At 47.9% G+C, this 17,567-nt stretch overlaps 1 protein-coding gene across 17 annotated transcripts in view; it reads right to left on the bottom strand.

Moving 5' to 3' along the window:
* Window positions 1–15,982, bottom strand: part of SIRT5 (sirtuin 5) — a 29,996-nt gene extending 14,014 nt beyond the window's left edge. Inside the window, exons 1-7 of one of the 17 annotated variants that reach the window (XM_060110808.1) lie at window positions 15,966–15,982; window positions 14,011–14,166; window positions 13,872–13,905; window positions 7,509–7,658; window positions 4,695–4,828; window positions 2,294–2,519; window positions 481–568 (exon numbers count right to left, since the gene is read on the bottom strand). In XM_060110808.1, the coding sequence (XP_059966791.1) occupies window positions 481–568; window positions 2,294–2,519; window positions 4,695–4,828; window positions 7,509–7,623 (563 nt within the window). In that variant the 5' untranslated portion in view covers window positions 7,624–7,658; window positions 13,872–13,905; window positions 14,011–14,166; window positions 15,966–15,982. The other 16 variants (XM_060110804.1, XM_060110797.1, XM_060110803.1 and 13 more) reach the window with 16 other exon arrangements.
* Between the last annotated feature and the right edge of the window lie 1,585 nt (window positions 15,983–17,567).

Below are 17,567 nucleotides of genomic sequence, written 5' to 3'. Positions count from 1 at the left end.
TGTGTGCGCGCGTGCGTGTGTGTGTCTTTTTTTTTTTTTTTTTTTTTTGCGGTATGCGGGCCTCTCACTGTCGTGGCCTCCCCCGTTGCGGAGCACAGGCTCCGGACGCGCAGGCTCAGCGGCCATGGCTCACGGGCCCAGCCGCTCCGCGGCATATGGGATCCTCCCAGACCGGGGCACGAACCCGTATCCCCTGCATCGGCAGGCGGACTCTCAACCACTTGCGCCACCAGGGAGGCCCTTGTGTGTGTGTCTTTAAATACAAAGTTGGGATCATACTGTACAGAGTTAGATTCCGTTGCTTTTGCTTAACATTGTAAATTGTGAGCAAAATACTTCTTTTATCATATAGCTGTACTGTACCCAGTTTTATTTCTCATAAATACCCACGGGCATCTTAGATGAATGTTCAATTTCTTCACATTTATATTCAACTTAGACAAAACGACATACGTCTATTCTGTAGTGCAGTATAATTACCCTTTTCCTGATAAAGCTGGACAAATTGGACTCTTGTAATTCTCAGCCACAACTCCACAAGAGGTGCATCGAGTTTTAAATAAGCTACCTGAAAAACAAAAGTTAAACAAGACTGGAATTTAGTATACTCAGGAGCAACTGTCTCCACGTCTGAAAGGGTACAAAATAATTTAGTTTTTATACATCGTTTTAACAAATGGGCCTACCCCAGGTATCACAGGGAACATAAAGGCATGCAGTACTATTGAACAAGCCAGAACATCTGCCCTCCTGGACTGCATGATCTGTTGGAGAGAGAGGCGGATGAAATAACTTGCTGTGTGACTAAGGAGCTCTCTGAGCGCCCTGATGTTCGGGTGGAACTGAAGTAGTCTGTTGAGTAGAAGAAGCCAATCTAAACCTAAGGGCAGGATTTACTAAGTGTATGACTGATAAAGGCTCAATAGCTTGGGATGTGTTTTACAGAATCTTAATTTTGACTTAATAAGGCTTCAATCTTTTCTACAAAAGCAGCTCAATAAATAATCAACTAACAAACGAAGAAAATAACTGTTAAAACTAGCAATGACTTATTGAGCTTAACCAATAAAAGGTGATCTCAATTCACTAAATAGTCACCCCATGCCCAGTGCTGAACACATCACACTGCGGTGAACACACACTGTTTCATTCTGTCCAGGACTCCTCCTTTGGGGAGCCACATCTCCTCTATCCCACGCCCAGCTGACGGAGCTGTCAGTCACATCCCCAGATACAAGCTCGGGCACGAGTTCCAGACTGGTCCAATCGTAGCAGCCTATCCTTCTAGCGGTAGTGTTCGGTCAAAAGGGAGGTATGTGATCCAAGCAAGGACATCCAGAGACTTATTTTTTGAAGAGACAGCTAAACTAGAGGGAGCCTGGAGCCCCACTGGGTCACTGCTTCTGGAAATTCCACAATTTGAAATGCGTTTCTTGGGATTGAACTTTTGTAGACTATTAAATGCCCTTGGGAAGAAATTCCTGCATACCCATTTATGCTCTTGTATGAATGAACTGATTAGATTTTCGGTGAGAGCGAAAAGGGGAGAGGATTAAGAAGAGGGAAGAGGGGCTTCCCTGGTGGCGCAGTGGTTGGGAGTCTGCCTGCCGATGCAGGGGACACGGGTTCGTGCCCCGGTCCGGGAAGATCCCACATGCCGCAGAGCGGCTGGGCCTGTGAGCCATGGCCGCTGAGCCTGTGCGTCCGGAGCCTGTGCTCCGCAACGGGAGAGGCCACAACAGTGAGAGGCCCGCGTACCGCAAAAAAGGAAAAAAAGAAAAAAAAAAGAAGAGGGAAGAGGAGGGTGTCATTAAGCGCAAAGAAGGGAAGCCAGAGGGACCCAGGACAAGCTCCGCGGTGTCCCAGACCTGGTGGGCTCACTGCAGCAAAGGTCACCGAGCTGGCAGCTTCCCAGCTCGAGGGCTGAGCAGAAGCACAGCCTCAGCGGACAGTGCCGATCGGGGACACAGGGAGAGTAAATGGTTCCCCCAGGGATGCCAGGCCTTTCCGGAGCTGAATCCTGCTAAAGCCACAGCTGTTCAACGGCCCAAACCTCCCGCTTCCTTCAGCCCAGCTCGGAGTGGGTGGGTGTCTGGGAACATAAGGCCCCTCAACAGGACACCCAGGGAGGGGAGAGTACATAGCAGAGCAGACCGGGCTTCTGCAGGCGGGGTGGTTGACGCTCCAGACACCTGGGGTCTTGTGAAGACGCAGTGGGCCCAGCTGGGACATGGCAGCACCTGTGTTTTCAGGTCTGGTTCCCCCCTCCCACGGAAGACCGAGGGTCCCTCACCATGGATTTCCAGAAGGTTCTTGGTGCCGGCCTTGCGGTGCAGCTCATCGATGTTCTGCGTGATGACCGCGACCCGTCGGCCCTGCCTGCCCAGCCGGGCCTCGCACTCAGCGATGGCCAGATGCCCGGCGTTGGGTTTCTTACTCTGCACCACCTCGCGCCGGTAGTGGTAGAACTCCCACACCTGGGATGGGTTTCGGGCAAAGGCCTGAGGGGTGGCCAGGTCCTGGGGGGCAGAAAGGAGGCAGCGGTCAGGGAGGGAAAGCAGCTCTGATGCGCCAGAAGCTGGGCGGCAGGGCTGCTGCAGCCGGCGGGACGCTCCCAGGCCCCCTTTGCTCTAAGCAGAGAGGCAGCTTTGGGAGGTGCCCGCAGGGACACGTCCGTGTCAGTACATGTGGCGTGGCAGCCACAGGGCGGGGCCTGGGGCTCACGAGGGACCTTGGAGAAATCGGTTTAACTTCCCCAGTGATGAGGCAGGGAGACCGCAACCTGTCTCATCTTCCACTCGAGTAAGTTACGAACGTGAAGTCGAGTAACAGGTGGGAAGGTAATTTAGCCTGGAATCCAGCTTTTCATGGAGCTCCACATTACAGGATGCCAAGCTCATTTATCCAGGAAGAAAAGTAAAATGCAAAATGCCCAACTGAGGTATAATGGCCATAGTTGAAAAACTCGGTTTTTATAACTATAATGATAGGTACACACACACACACACACACACACACAACACTACACATATAAAAAATAGTATATACATTATAGTAACAGGATATATATAAAATACATATTTTTTTAAAGTACGATTCCTCTTCTAGGAGAGGCAAATCTCATCGCCGGTGGAAGAGCAGTGCGGTCGGTAGCTGTCTGGGGCTGGAAGCTTCGGGGAGGGGAACCGCTGGCAATGACTGAAACGTTCCATAAATGGATTGAGGCGGGGTTGGGATGATGCATTTTGTTTCACTATAAAGGTCACCCTTCAACCTGGTGGTAAAGTCCGCCTGCATCGGGGGAGGGGATCACCTGTGCCGTGGATCATCCACATCAACCCTGTACTTCCTTCCTTCCTGTCCCCACTCAGACCTCCGGTGGCCCGAAGCGGTCACAGGCAGCGCATGAAGCTGCAGCCCTGGCACACAGGTGGAGTCAAACAGTCAACTGACTTCTTCGGGTCCCCACAGACCCTGAGCTGCTTTGACACCACCGAGCACCCCTCTGGAAGCCCCTCCTGACGCCCGCTGAGCACCCCCGTCCGCCCCCACCCCGCCCTGCTTCTCAGATCCAGGGACTGCCCTCCGCAGCTGCTGCTTCTTGTGGGACCCTAAGGGCCCTCTGCTCTCCTTTCTCCCCTCCCTCACCTTTAAGGTGATGATCCCCAGACTCGCCCGGAGGGCAGCAGAGAGGTGACAAGACATCCTCAACATCTGCCAGCCTGAGACATTTAACAGGGGAAGGGCAGGTTCATTCACCCTTCACTCGATAAGAAATTACCTATGAAACCTGGAAGTCATGCACTGAAGTAATTACTCATGAGTGCCTTCTTTCGACCAACAGAAATCTATTAGGCATCTACATGTGCCAGAGTTCCGGGAGCTGGGGATAGAGCAATGAGGAAAACAGGCACATTTCCCTTCCCTCCAAAACTAGGGATTTCCTGGGCCAGGGGGAGGGGAGGAGACTGCCTACAGGGGCCTTGAGGGAATATTCTGGGGCACAGAAATGTTCCACACCGTGATCCTGGTGGTGGCTGCACCACTGTATACATTTATTAAAACTCACTGAATTGTACACTTATATTGGCGAATCTTCTTGCATGTATTGGGTTGGCCAAAAAGTTTGTTTGGTTTTTTCCCATTATATTATACCTCAATAAAAACTGAATTAATAAAACTGCATGCCCCCAGAGAACTTACATCCTAATGACCTTCATATAAAGTTTTGAGCATCAAGGCCTAAGCCTTTAACAATTCACTAATGACCTTCATATAAAGTTTTGAGCATCAAGGCCTAAGCCTTTAACAATTCAACACTGTTTTTCACATGAAAAGTTCAGAGAAACTTTTTAAAAATGTGCAATTATAAATTTCAACATCTATAGAAAAGTAATGAATTATGCTAACCAAAGTTTTCTGGTTCCACTTTAGTTACTGGAAGAAACCCAATTGTTATGTGAATAAGTGCAATCAATGCATGCCTAGAAAGAAAGGAAAGAGGCTGCTTTGCTTAAATCTGAGATCTTAATCACATGGACTGAGTGTCAATGCCAAAACAAACAGGACAAAAGGGTCATGGTAAATTTCAAAACTTTCCTCTCTGGGTTTCAGGAGTAGGTATAGGTTCCAAGTCAAACACTACTATGGCTTCATGCAGAAGAGCCTCTCGGTGCTCTGGAGACATGACTAACCTGAGCTTTCCATTTTCTCCAATAACCTCCCGCTCCTCTGAAAGTCGGTACCCCACTCTCAGCACTGACACCAGCCCCTGAAATGATGACTATGTGCTTGGCTTTTGCAAAAACCTTCCGGAAGTCAGCCATACCTAAAGAGAATAAAATCTTGGTCAATTCAGTGTACCATTTGGACATTTACATCCCAAATCAATTGCCTGTATTTTGAAACTTGACCTTGCGTGAAACTATACTTTAAGATAAGCAAACGAAAATCATTTTCGGGGGCTTCCCTGGTGGCGCAGTGGTTGAGAGTCCGCCTGCCGATGCAGGGGATACGGGTTCATGCCCCGGTCCGGGAGGATCCCACATACCGCGGAGCGGCTGGGCCCGTGAGCCATGGCCGCTGAGCCTGCGCGTCCGGAGCGTGTGCTCCGCAACGGGAGAGGCCACAACAGTGAGAGGCCCGCGTACCGCAAAAAAAAAAAAAAAAATCATTTTCGTACCATGAAGACGCCCCCATGCACCTGATGTGAGTGTACAACGCCTTAAGAAAGAGATAGGGGCTTGGGGCGCACAGCACTGGCCCTGCATCCCACCCCATCTCCCGCAAGTGAGATCTTATGTGAATGACTAACCCTCTGCTATCCTGGGTTTCCCTGGCTGTTTGACGTGCACAATAGTGCCTTCCATAAAGGGGGGCTACTATGAGGATTAAAAAACGCTAATGGACAGGGGTGCACCTTCCTTCTTAAAAGTAAAACCAAGCTAGTGTGTGTGTGAGGGCTGACCTCAGGCCCGCCGGACCCCAAAGCATTCCCTTCCTTTCCAATTCACCTCCCTTTGAGGATCCTGCTAATCCCAGCTTCGCTCGGCATCACTACCCGGGTGAGGATGAGGGCCCTCCTCTGTGAATACATGCTCCGTCCCAATCTGGACCCATGACCTCCTCCTTTACAGCTCGAGTCAGAGTTGGTCTTTACAACAAGACGTCCCCAGAGACTTGGGGTAACGGAAGGGAACTGAACGCAGAGAATAAGACGACAGCAGGGAGTCGTGGTCACAGCCTATGGCTTGCGCTCCAGGATCCAAGGCCTAATCCTGCACCTCCGGGCATCCTCCCGCCTGATCTCAGACCAACAGGGGCAGCAGCCCTCCTCCCGTGAGGGCTCACTGTGCCCAGGCGCTGCACAAGGTGGACTGTGGTCCTGACACGAACGTCATCATCCCAGGATCAAAGGATGAGGAGCCAGGCTCGGAACTGCCGTTGTTTGTCCTGGCGGCAGAGATGAGGCTGAGAGCAACACCCTGTCTCCTAGGCGCCGCGGCTCTGCAGCTCTCGTGCCTGGGGTGAGGAAACGCCATGGCCCCGCAGGCCAGGCCTAAGCAGTGCATCAGAGCCGAGCACAAGCTGCGAGGGAAGAGACTTCCTCCAGTGCCCCTACCCGGAGAAGCGAGTGTGGACCAGCATGGCCTGCGGCTGGCCTGGGCCACCGGGGCAGGGTCTGCCGGGCACAGGGATCTTCCAGGAGTGGCCAACCTGTGCTCAACCTGCAGTGGAAGCAGGTTCCTTGGCTGATGGAGCAGGCTCTCTGGTCTCCCCCGGGAGGAATGGCAACTGAGGCTAATCAACCCTCGGATTGATCGAGTGCCCCTGAGACATGGAACAGGCGATGGAGGAAGGGAACGAAGACAGTGGGATGGGGGCTCAAAGACAACCAAGTGAACGTTAAAGGGAAGGTGGCGTCACTGTGCACCCCAAGCTGGTGACGTGGATCTTGCCAGTTTCTCACACTTGAGGGCTCCTCCAGGCAGGGCGGGGACCTCCTCCCCCGTGTAACCTCAGAGCTGCCTCTATGGCTATCCCAGGACAGAGAATCTCAAAAGAGGCTCAAAATCTCTCCTCCCCTTCCCTTCCTCTCTGACAAATGGCAAGAATAAACAAAGAATAAAAGCAGAGCCTCAGAAACAGAAGATGCAGCGGCTCCAGCCCCCTCTCCCGCTTGTCCTGGAGCTCTGGGACCATGCTTTCAGCAGCACAAGCTCAAAGGGATGAAGACGGTCTAGGCACACTGTGCCCCTGGGTGTAACCAGCCCGGCGGCCTGCCAACCGCACTAGCGCTCTGCCTGAATTCACACCCCTTTCAGAGACAGACCAGTGTGAAAAACAGGACCCACTAAAGCTGTCCAACCAGGAAGATTTTGGAAAAAGAAACCCAGTCCCAGTGGGTTAGAGGTTGTGATCTGATCTAATCTCCTGAAAGAACAAGATGCTTAATAAGAAAATACATCAGTACTTTTCTAGGAACTATGTACATGACTCCTGGATTCAAAACCTACAAACATCCTTAAGGACCTAAAGTTCACCCATAGAACTTTCCCCTAAAGGTCTTTTCTACCTCAAATGTAAACTGTCATCCTACTGATGAATAGATTCCTAGGTCAGAGTTGACTTGCAGGTTTTTGTCAGGTAGAGATACAAATCATTTCTGTCTAGTAGAAAATTTAACCCCATAGTACCCCATAGGACGATCACTAGCTTTCTTGCCCTGCTGAGAGGTGAGGGGTTTAAAATACAAATCATGTGTGAAAAGCTTAAATGCAAACATTCTGAAGAAGCAACAGAATGTCTTAAATGGACTTAACTTGGCTACTGAGAGATAATTCTGACCCTGTCCTAGAAAGGCCTCCCCTAAGGACAACAGGACAGAGTGACTTTCTCCAGCATCCTGCCCCGTACCCTTCAATACAGACATGCCCCCTCACAGGGCAGGAACTTTCAGGTATTTCAAATTCCACTGGAGATGAGATGGCAGGCTGCGGAAGACCTACTTGAACTTGGACGAGCCATTGTTAGGCAAATCTTGGTTTGTATAGCGGCTGGAGGCTTCAATCCACAATACAGCTGGGAAAGTAAACGGCTTGGGGCAATCCGGAGAGGTGGCATCAGGTTCTCTGTGTCGCACTAATTATTGAGATGGGCTTTAGAAAAATCACAAAACAAAGAGAAACAATCAGAAAATACTGGTATTTCTGCAAATATATACATACACACATACACATATATGCAAAAGAATGCCCTTAACAAAAATCTTCCGTAGCAATTTTCATAGTGTTCATCTTCTAAACCAGCTGTTTTCATTGTGTGTTCTCAAGCGCTCCTAGGTGCCCAGAATAGTATGGTCCCCAGACCAGCATCAGCAGCACCCCCTGAGATCTTGTTAGAAATGCAAAGTCGGGCTTCCCTGGTGGCGCAGTGGTTGAGAATCCGCCTGCCGATGCAGGGGACATGGGTTCGTGCCCCGGTCTGGGAAGATCCCACATGCCGCGGAGCAGCTGGGCCCGTGAGCCATGGCCGCTGAGCCTGCGCGTTCGGAGCCTGTGCTCCGCAATGGGAGAGGCCACAACAGTGAGAGGCCCGCGTACCACAAAAAAAAAAAAAAAAAGCAAAGTCATGGGCTCCACCCCAGATCCACTGAATCAGGAACTTTGGCAGTGGGGCCCATCTCTGTCTCCGGGTGATTCTGATGAGTGCTCAAGTTTCAGAACCACAGCCTTAGAGGCTTGGGAAGGGGTCAGATGGGAGAACTCATTTGAAATACAGCTTCTGATGCTTTCAAAAAGGTATGAAAACCACTGGCTTCTCAACTTTGCATCAAGATATAGCTTCTATGAGAATGTAAATTCTGAGAAATGAACTAGGCAGGGAAGATATGCACTATGACAACAAATAGGGTTAAGATGACATCGTCTCAAAGAAACTTGTGAGTCTTAAAGCACATTTAGTAAATCTTTACCTATCCCTGAGGAGTTAGATAAAAGAAAAACAGACACAGAGAAAGGCAATATTCAGATCCATGACATCAAAAGGGTAACTGACATAGCTGACTTCTATCTAGTGGGTCACACTGTTGGCAGAACTCAGGATTAAAGGTCTGTATATACAGGAAAAATAGAAAAATAACACATTTCCCCAAACTTCCCAATCCCTTTGGAGGACAACCTATCAAAAACAAATGCATTTTCCCTTTGACTTAGCAATCCCAAGTCTGGGTATTTTTACAACAGTGAGACTTGCACACATCCAAAATGACATATTTACAGGGCTGTTCTTTAGACTACTGTGATTAACAGCAAGAGACTAGAAACAACCTACATGTCCATCTGCAGGGAATGAGTCCAATAAACAATAACACATTCACAGTATGCAACATGGCTGCTATAAAAGAAGAATGCACGTATGACTCAACGTATATGATATTCTGGACTAGATAAAACTATGGGGACAGAAGACATATTAGTGGCTGCCGGACCAGGGAGGAGTGAATACACAAAAGGGCACGGGGGAGATGGGGGAGTGACAGAATTGTCCTACATCTTGATTGTGGTGATGGTTCCATGATTGTGTTGTCACAACCCATAGGACTCTGCACTAAAAAAGGGTTAATTTTACTGCATGTAAACTATAAAATAGTTTAAAAATAAAAATAATGGGTTTCAGTTTTGCAAGATAAAAAGAGTTCTGGAGATAGGATGCACAACAACATGAATGTACTTAACACGACTGAATCACACCCTAAATAACAGTTAAGATGGTAAATTTTACATTATACGCATTTTACTACAATTAAACAACAACAACGACCCAAATGAACAAAGTCTAATTCAAAGTCTAATTAAATGTGATTTGCTGGTTGACTCAGTATTTATAAGCAGACAGCTCGCTGGCTTCAGCAGTGAGTGTTGATATCAGTAGAGCAGAGGGTATTCAGAGAGATTAAATATAAATGTCTGGAAGATGAGCCTCAAAACTCTGTTAGTGCCAAATCAGATTATTTCATTCCATAAATCTTTCCAATGTTCAGAGTCCACATGTTAAAAATAAAAAACAGAATGCGTTGTTCCCTCTAATCTGATAGAGATCTCCAGAATTGGGGACAAAAGTCAGGTGCAAATAGTGCCTTGTAAGAGGAAGGAAGTGGGATACAAGTTATACCATAGTACTTACTTGCATTTGTGTTTTTTAAAAAAATGGAAGAATTCCCAAGAAGTTAGTAACAAGAATTGGGGTGAGAAGTAGGCTGTATGGCGACAAGAGTGGAAGTGAGGATTTTCAACAGGTGTGTTTATACATTGTTTGCATTGTCAGTGCTCTCCAGCCAAAGTCTAGAACACACCTGCAGCTGAGCAAGTGCAGGGACGGAGCAGCTCACGGTGAGGAGCTGCAGGTGTCCTGGGGATGTGTTGGGAAGGATTTATTACAGGATTTGGGCTTGTGTTGGGTAAAGCTGGGGAGGGTCAGGAAGGAGGCTTTGATCTGGATTGGATGCTGTCAGGAAAAAGTGTACTTTAATTGGATAATTCAGTGAGTGTGATCTAGGAGGAAGGAGTGAAGTGAGGCTTGAGCTGGGATTGGTCAAGAGGCAGCAGCCCTCCTATTAACCAGGATAGGAGGGTGTTTTGCCATTTTTGTGGTTTAGACAAAGTTCTTATTTCTGTCTGGGTTCAGACCTAATTACGGAGTTGTCTTATTTTTGTCCGGATTCATCGTGATCACAGGGTAGCCTTGTCTGATGTTGGTGTTCTGTGAAATTATTTAGGTTCAACAGGTCTATCAGATAGTGCCAGGTCTAAATCTGGAAGCAAACCAAATGTCTATCAACTTTTAAAAGGGTAAACAAATTGTGATTCATCCATACAATGAAATCTTATTCAGCAATGAAAAGAAAAAACTGGTAATACGTGCAACATGGATGCATTTTCAAAGTATTACACAATAGTAATACGACAGTGGAGATGCCTGGCAGATACTACCTTAACCAAGTAACCAAAGTTAACACAACCAGTTCTAAGACATACTGACTTCATCTACCTCCTTCATACTACTTCATCTTCACCTATCATATGATGCCATGAGAAGAGCAAAACATCACTTGGGTGGTATTTTTCCCCAAAATGCATTAGCTCAATTTAATTGTAAGAGAACATCAGACAAATCCCAATTGAGCAAGCATTCTATAGCAAAAGTGGCCAGTACTCTTCAACAAAGCTACCAAGGTTATGAGGATAAAGACTGGGGACATGTCCCAGTTTGTAGACTAAGGAGGCATGACAACTAAATGCACTGTGGGATCCTGGACTGGATTCAAGACATGGAAAGGGACATTAGTGGCAACATCTGAATGAAGTCAGCCAATTAGTTAACAGTACTATATCAATGTAAACGTCCTAGTTTGGATCATTGCACTAAACTGAGTAAGGTAAGCTGTTAACCTTAGGGGAAACAGGGTAAATGGTGTATGGGAACTCTGTATACTATGTTTGCAACATTTCTATTAACCTAAAATTATTTCAAAAATAAAGTTGCTTTCTTTTGAAAAAAGGAAAGCATTATGCTTAGTGAAGGAAGCCAGACCCAAAAGGCTGCCTACTGTTTGAGACCATTTATATGATATTCTAAAAGGGCAAAATTATAGGTACAGAAATCGCCTCCATGGTACCCAGGGACTGAGGGAAGGGGAAGGCAGGTAGGACCAGGGAAAATTCTATGTCTTTATTTTTTGGTGTTTTTACAAAACTCATAGACTGTATAACAAAAGGGTGAATTTTACAGTATATAAGTTGCATTTCAATAAACCTCACTTAAAAACAACAAGAAGCAGGGGCTTCCCTGGTGGCGCAGTGGTTGGGAGTCCACCTGCCGATGCAGGGGACGCGGGTTCGTGCCTCGGTCTGGGAGGGTCCCACGTGCCGCGGAGCGGCTGGGCCCGTGAGCCATGGCCGCTGAGCCTGCGCGTCCGGAGCCTGCGCTCCACAATGGGAGAGACCACAGCGGTGAGAGGCCCGCGTACCGCAAAAAAAAAAAAAAAAAAAAAAAAGAAGCAAACAAACTTTCAAGCAAACAAAATGTCAACAAATTTTCACTGTACCCTGTCTCTGCTTTAATAAAAAAGACTGGACAAGTAGCTTGGAATTCTGAAAAAGAGAGCAGGTTAGAGAAAAATAGTGTAGTGTTGGTTTCCAGAACAACCTCAGGGGACAACCCTCTGCAGTCAGGAGGTCAGAGGCAAAGACAGTGCCAAAAAAGGCCCCTGGCTGACAGGCTGCCGGGGGGAGAAGGTGGGCAGGCTCAGATGCCCAGTGGCCAAGGAGTGCCACTCTGGTGGGCAGCCTGCAGACTACAACAGTGGGGATGCCCGACTATCCTGAAAAGCCCCCCAGTGCTTTATTTAAAGGAAGCATGAGGAAAACAACTTGGCAGGATTTTCCACCAGCATGGGCGTAAGCTTCTGACAAACTTCAATTGATTTGGAAAAACTAACTACTTGAACACCTCAATAACGGTGTAACTATCTACAGTTTATGCTTTATTTTTTAACTATGGAAAAATTTAAACATATACAAAAATAGAATATTACTAACTCGTATGTATGTTCCCATCACTCAGCTTCAATAATTATCAAGAAAAGGGGTTTTTCTCAGATCCAGCTGAGGCTTTAAGATATGGTCATAGATGATAAAGGTTAAACTTGTACATCTTGATGAACACTGTAAAGATTAATGTTCCCAAAACTGCTTCACTTTACTAAAAGCTCCTTATATGTTGCATGAAGTTACTTATGCTATTTTATTTTATTTTTTATTTTTTTGTCGGTACGCGGGCCTCTCTCCGCTGTGGCCTCTCCCGTTGTGGAGCACAGGCTCCGGACGCACACGCTCAGCGGCCATGATTCACAGGCCCAGCCGCTACGCGGCCCGTGGGATCCTCCCTAACTGGGGCACGAACCCATGTCCCCTGCATCGGCAAGCAGACTCTCAACCACTGCGCCACCAGGGAAGCCCTACTTATGCTATTTTGTGCTTAATAGGTTCAGTTATTTCTCTCAGAGATGTTTGATTGCACTGTTGCTTTCTAATATTTAAATCTGGAGACATCAATTTGATCCAGAAAATTATTTTCTTCCTCTGTAAGTTTTTAAATATTAGAAAACATTCCCACTTATTTTCAAAGAATTCTAGACCAACTCCTGAGTAAACTGTCATATTTTTTCTTAGACATGAAGGTAGGATTTTTAAAGTCATTAAGAATTTAAAAGGATTTAAAATCCAATCAACAAAGGCATCAACATACAGCAATTGACTATACTGCTATATGTACAGCTCTTCTGCATGAGCATCTAAATGGTGGGTCTTCTGCTGGATAGCTGTGAAATGAAGCCAAATCTTCATTCTACTCTGAACTTAAATACTGAATTTGTTGCTAATTATAAAGAGTTGTCAAAAATTTGAGAATATTAAGAAGGAATTTTTAAATTAGAATTGACAAAATTAAGACTTGTATTATCTGGGTAAAATGTTATTAATTTTTCATCTAAGTTTTTCTATTCAAATGTTCAAATGTTCTCATTATTGAGTAATAATAATTACTTTCACCATAATACTGAACTCAAAATAATAAAATGGAAAAACGTTTCCCTTGCTTGTTTCAATATTTCCAAAAACCACTAGTATCTAGATTGTTTGTCTAGGAAATGCAATCAGCAAGTACTTCGGGGGAAGACAGCTTTAGTTCCCCTCTTATGTGAATTATAATGTCTACTGACATACACATATATCTTTATATATATATATATATATATATATATATATGTATAAACATATATATGCATATAAACATACTCATGAGTTGTATACAATTAAAATACTCCTTTTAAATATGTATATTCTTTTTATTTCAAATCTTTTATCATACTAATTTATTAGTGGAGTCTAAGTTTTTCATGTCTATCTGAAGTAACACATCAGTGAGATAATTTTGGTCTTAATGGGTTACAAAAACTAAACAGGTCTACTGCCTGTTTTATTCGTCATCACGTTTTTTTTCAATGAATGTAGGAAATGTTTTGCTAAATTTTCCATTAACTTAAAAGATGTTCTCCAAGTCTCTCAGTAAATGTGAAAACAAAGGAGAGACTAAGAACAAAACTTTTGCACGTTTCAGAACAGTGCCACCTGAAGTTTTTCTCCATGATTGTAAATGCTCGGAACATAAGTCTATTTTCAAGACGCTACCTCAAAGTATTCATCGGAAGCAACCTCTGTGCCAACATTTATCTGCGTTTCTGAGGGACCAGGGTGGGCAGTGGTGCTAGCTTCCACAAGCTCACAACCCGATTCAAGTGCAAAAGCAAATACCTGGGTGGTGCGGTGGTAGGGTAGAAGGTCCCCACTGTGCTGAGTCAGAGGAGGAAGAACTCAGGTTATCTGGTCCAAAAGCCCTCAGGGGTGAAAAATGCCCTGGGTGAAGCCACCAATTACCCTGCCTTGATTTTACCTTCAGGTGGGAAGAAAGACCTCAGGAGAGAAAAACTCATTCATCACAGTCACTGGGAGCTTTCTGGGTGCAGGATAGGTGCCCAAACACTGATATTACTCTGGGTGAATGGCAGTACCCACTAAACCAGGCTTTCTTGTGAAACTGGAAACTCACCTACGCAATTAGAAAAAAAGAAAAATGTCTCAGGTTCCCTGTTGAGAAAGGGGGCACCCCACCAATTCTGAAAAATACAATAAATGTAAGGTTGTATTAGGAATTCGAGAGAAAAAAAATTTACAAAACATTCATTTAAAATACACGATAATGGGCTTCCCTGGTGGTGCAGTGGATAAGAATCCACCTGCCAATGCAGGGGACACGGGTTTGAGCCCTGGTCCGGGAAGATCCCACATGCCGCGGAGCAACTGAGCCCGTGCGCCACAACTACTGAACCTGTGCTCTAGAGCCCGCGAGACACAACTACTGAAGCCCGTGCGCCTACAGCCCGTGCTCTGCAACAAGAGAAGCCACCGTGGTGAGAAGTCCGTACACCACAACTAGAGAAAGCCCACGTGGAAGCAGTGAAGACCCGTCGCAGCCAAAAATAAATAAATTTATTAAAAAATAAAATACACAATAAGTACATTGCAAAGGAACTGCAAAAACTTACACAGCTGTTCACTAAATACGTTTTGAACACCTATAAGCTAAATAAATGCAATGCTCTCGCCCCCAGGTATCGACACTGGCAGACTCACTCCCTCTCCCCTACCACCTGCTCTTGTCAAGGTCACCAGCCTTGCTAAACCCAAGGCTCCTACTTGATCACGGCCAGCCTCTGACCCATTTGATCACCTCTCCGGAAACCACTTCCTCCTCCCGGCTTCCAGGCGCCATCCTCTCCTGGTTTGTCTCCTACCTCGCTGGATCTCCCAACCTCCCAGGGCTTCAAGATGGCGCTCCCACCTCACACAGCCAAGCCCGAACTCCGTTACTTTCCCCCAAACTTCTTCCTACAAAGCCTTAGGGCACCATCCTCCTTGATGCCCACTTCTCCTTTCCTTCAGCATCTCGCACCCACAGCCCCACACCTCAGCAAATCCCGAAGGCTGCAGCTTCACACTACGTGCGGATCTGGCCGTTCCTCTCACGCCCACCAGCCGGCCTAGACCACCCCACATCTGCCACCCGGGCTGCTGCAGTGCCCAGAGTGACTCCACTCCAAGGGGACGTCCTGCCCGGGACCCCCAAGGGCTCCCCCTTCACAGCGGCCTACCAGGCCCACCTGTCCCGGCCACATGCCTTTCCGACCTCGTTTCCTCCCCTCCCTCGTCTCTCAGGCCGCAGCTGCCTCCGCGCTGTGCCGGGAGGACACCGGGCCTCGGGTCTCCGCACGTGCGGCTGCGGCCGGGGCTGCCTCCCGGGTCCACCCGCAGAAGTTGGGCGCACTCCCCTCCCCCTCGCGCTCCCCTCTCCCTCGCTCCTCCTCCCGCTTCGCCACCGTCCGGGACCCCGGAATCGGCTGGTGCGTTTGAGCCGCGCAGGCGCGCCGCTGGCCGCCTGGCCCCGCCTCCGCGTCCGGCCCGGTGAGCCCCCGGTCCGCACCCAGCCGCTGAGCTCGGCCCCGCAGGAACGCGTGCTCTGCCGGACCCCAGGCCGGAGCCCAGGAAGGCCGCGCACACGCCGGCCTGGCCCCAGCGCAGACGCACCGGCAGCAGGCCCGAGCGGCGGCGGCGGCTGCGGCTCTGGCGCGGGGATTGGACGACGAGGCCTGGGGGGCGGGACGACGAGGCCGGGGGCGGAGCGGCTTGACCCACGTGCCCGGCCTTCCGCGGCCCCTGCCGGAGACCCACACCTGGCCGGGTTCCCGAGCCCTGGGGGGCCCTTCCCTGGGCCTATTCATCGTCGAACGAGATTGTTCTTTTGCATTTCTTTCTTTGGGGGCCGGCCGGGGGGAGGGGACAGGACCTTACTTTGTCTTTGTGAGCTTTCCAGATGTGTTGTGAATGACGAACTGCTTTCCTCCCTGAGCCTGCAGCTGATCGCACAACTTTGCGACAGAACACTTGGAATTATAGGTCGGCTTTCTCTGAGACGCTGTTTCCAATGATGGTTAGTGGGGTTCCCAGGCCAGCCCACCAAAGCTGAGTGCCGGTGCTGAGATCCTGACCCCTTGTCTGAAGGGAACAGTTTCGGGTCCTCGAGGACTCTGTGACCCACGTGGCTCCACGTGTCTGATTGCCCGTAAAATCACTCATCTTTCTTTGTCTTTGATTCAGGGTTACCACCAGCACTAATTTTCTCAGAATAGAATTGCTTCTGGGTGTGCCAGTAATCCTAAAGGCAAGCGGTCTGAGAACTTGGTTGCATAGAATGTTATGGTAACATTTGTTTTCCCATCTCATACCTCAACCACTTCCCTCAGTTTGGCTGGAAATCCAGCCCACTTTGGAGCCTCTCTTGCTCCTGCAAGCTGTACCAGCCTTCAGGGCCCTATGGAGTCCAAGAAAATTGGAGAAGGGCCTCACCTCTGGCTGCTGTATTTTCCTAACATGTATATGGCACTTGGCACCAGACGCCTCTAAGAACTTCACCTGTATTAACCAATTGAAATCTTCCCCACCACTCGATAAAATATATAGGATTATCCCCACTTTCCCCTCAGTGGGGAACCTGAGACCCAAGGAGGTCAAGTAACTGCCCAAGATGGAAAGGCTGTTGAATAGTAGAACGGGGATTTGTAAGTGCTTTGGCTCCAGACACAAGGGTCCGTGCCACCACATATACTGCTACTCATTAAAGTGTTGTTGTTTCATTGCTTTTCGTGCTTATGATGTTAGCCATCAAGTGTTAATCCTTTCCTTCATTCAGACATTGGGGGAGGAGGGAAGGCAGGCTGTGGGGAAGGCCCAGTGCCCCTCACTGCAACCTGCCGTGGTCCAAAGGCCCAATATGTAGCCCTCTGCCACCCCCACAGGTTAGGCCCCCTCTGAGGCATCGCATTCCATCAAGCCCCAGGGGTCACCACCCACAGCTACCCACCACACATCCCTCAACCACATCCCTTCTTCCAGGCTTACAAAAGCTGACTCTTCACCAGTGTCAGGCTACTTCCTCTTCTTGAAGCATCAACCACCATCTTTTCCATCCTTAGAGCAACTCCAGCTTAATTTCTTGATGGCCTTGTTCTTCCAAAACAAAGGCTGGTCCTTCTTCCTGGAATGTTCATTTTTCATTCCTTCCATAGTAACTCCTCTCATCCTTCCAGCCTAGCTCAGTTGTCACTTCCTCAAGGAGCCTTCTCTGACCCCAGCTCCCCCTGCCTCTACTAGGTGAGATGCAGGCTCTTACAGCACCATAGCAGTTAGCCCAATGAAGACTTCAAATAGATTTCTGTTCATTTGATGAAATTTTCTCTCCCCACCAGGCTGTAAGTTGCCCTGAAGATGACCCTTTTGTCTCCGTTTTCTCACCGTGGTATTTCCAGTCCCTCACAGTGCCTGATAGGAGATGCTCAATTTATGAATTCATTTAATATGTATTAAATGAATGAATGAACAACCTCGCAGGAAAAG

The sequence above is a fragment of the Mesoplodon densirostris genome, chromosome 10, assembly GCF_025265405.1.
Source record: "Mesoplodon densirostris isolate mMesDen1 chromosome 10, mMesDen1 primary haplotype, whole genome shotgun sequence".
In the NCBI taxonomy this organism is placed as follows: Eukaryota; Metazoa; Chordata; class Mammalia; order Artiodactyla; family Ziphiidae; genus Mesoplodon; species Mesoplodon densirostris.
This window is presented reverse-complemented; position numbering and strand designations above follow the sequence as displayed.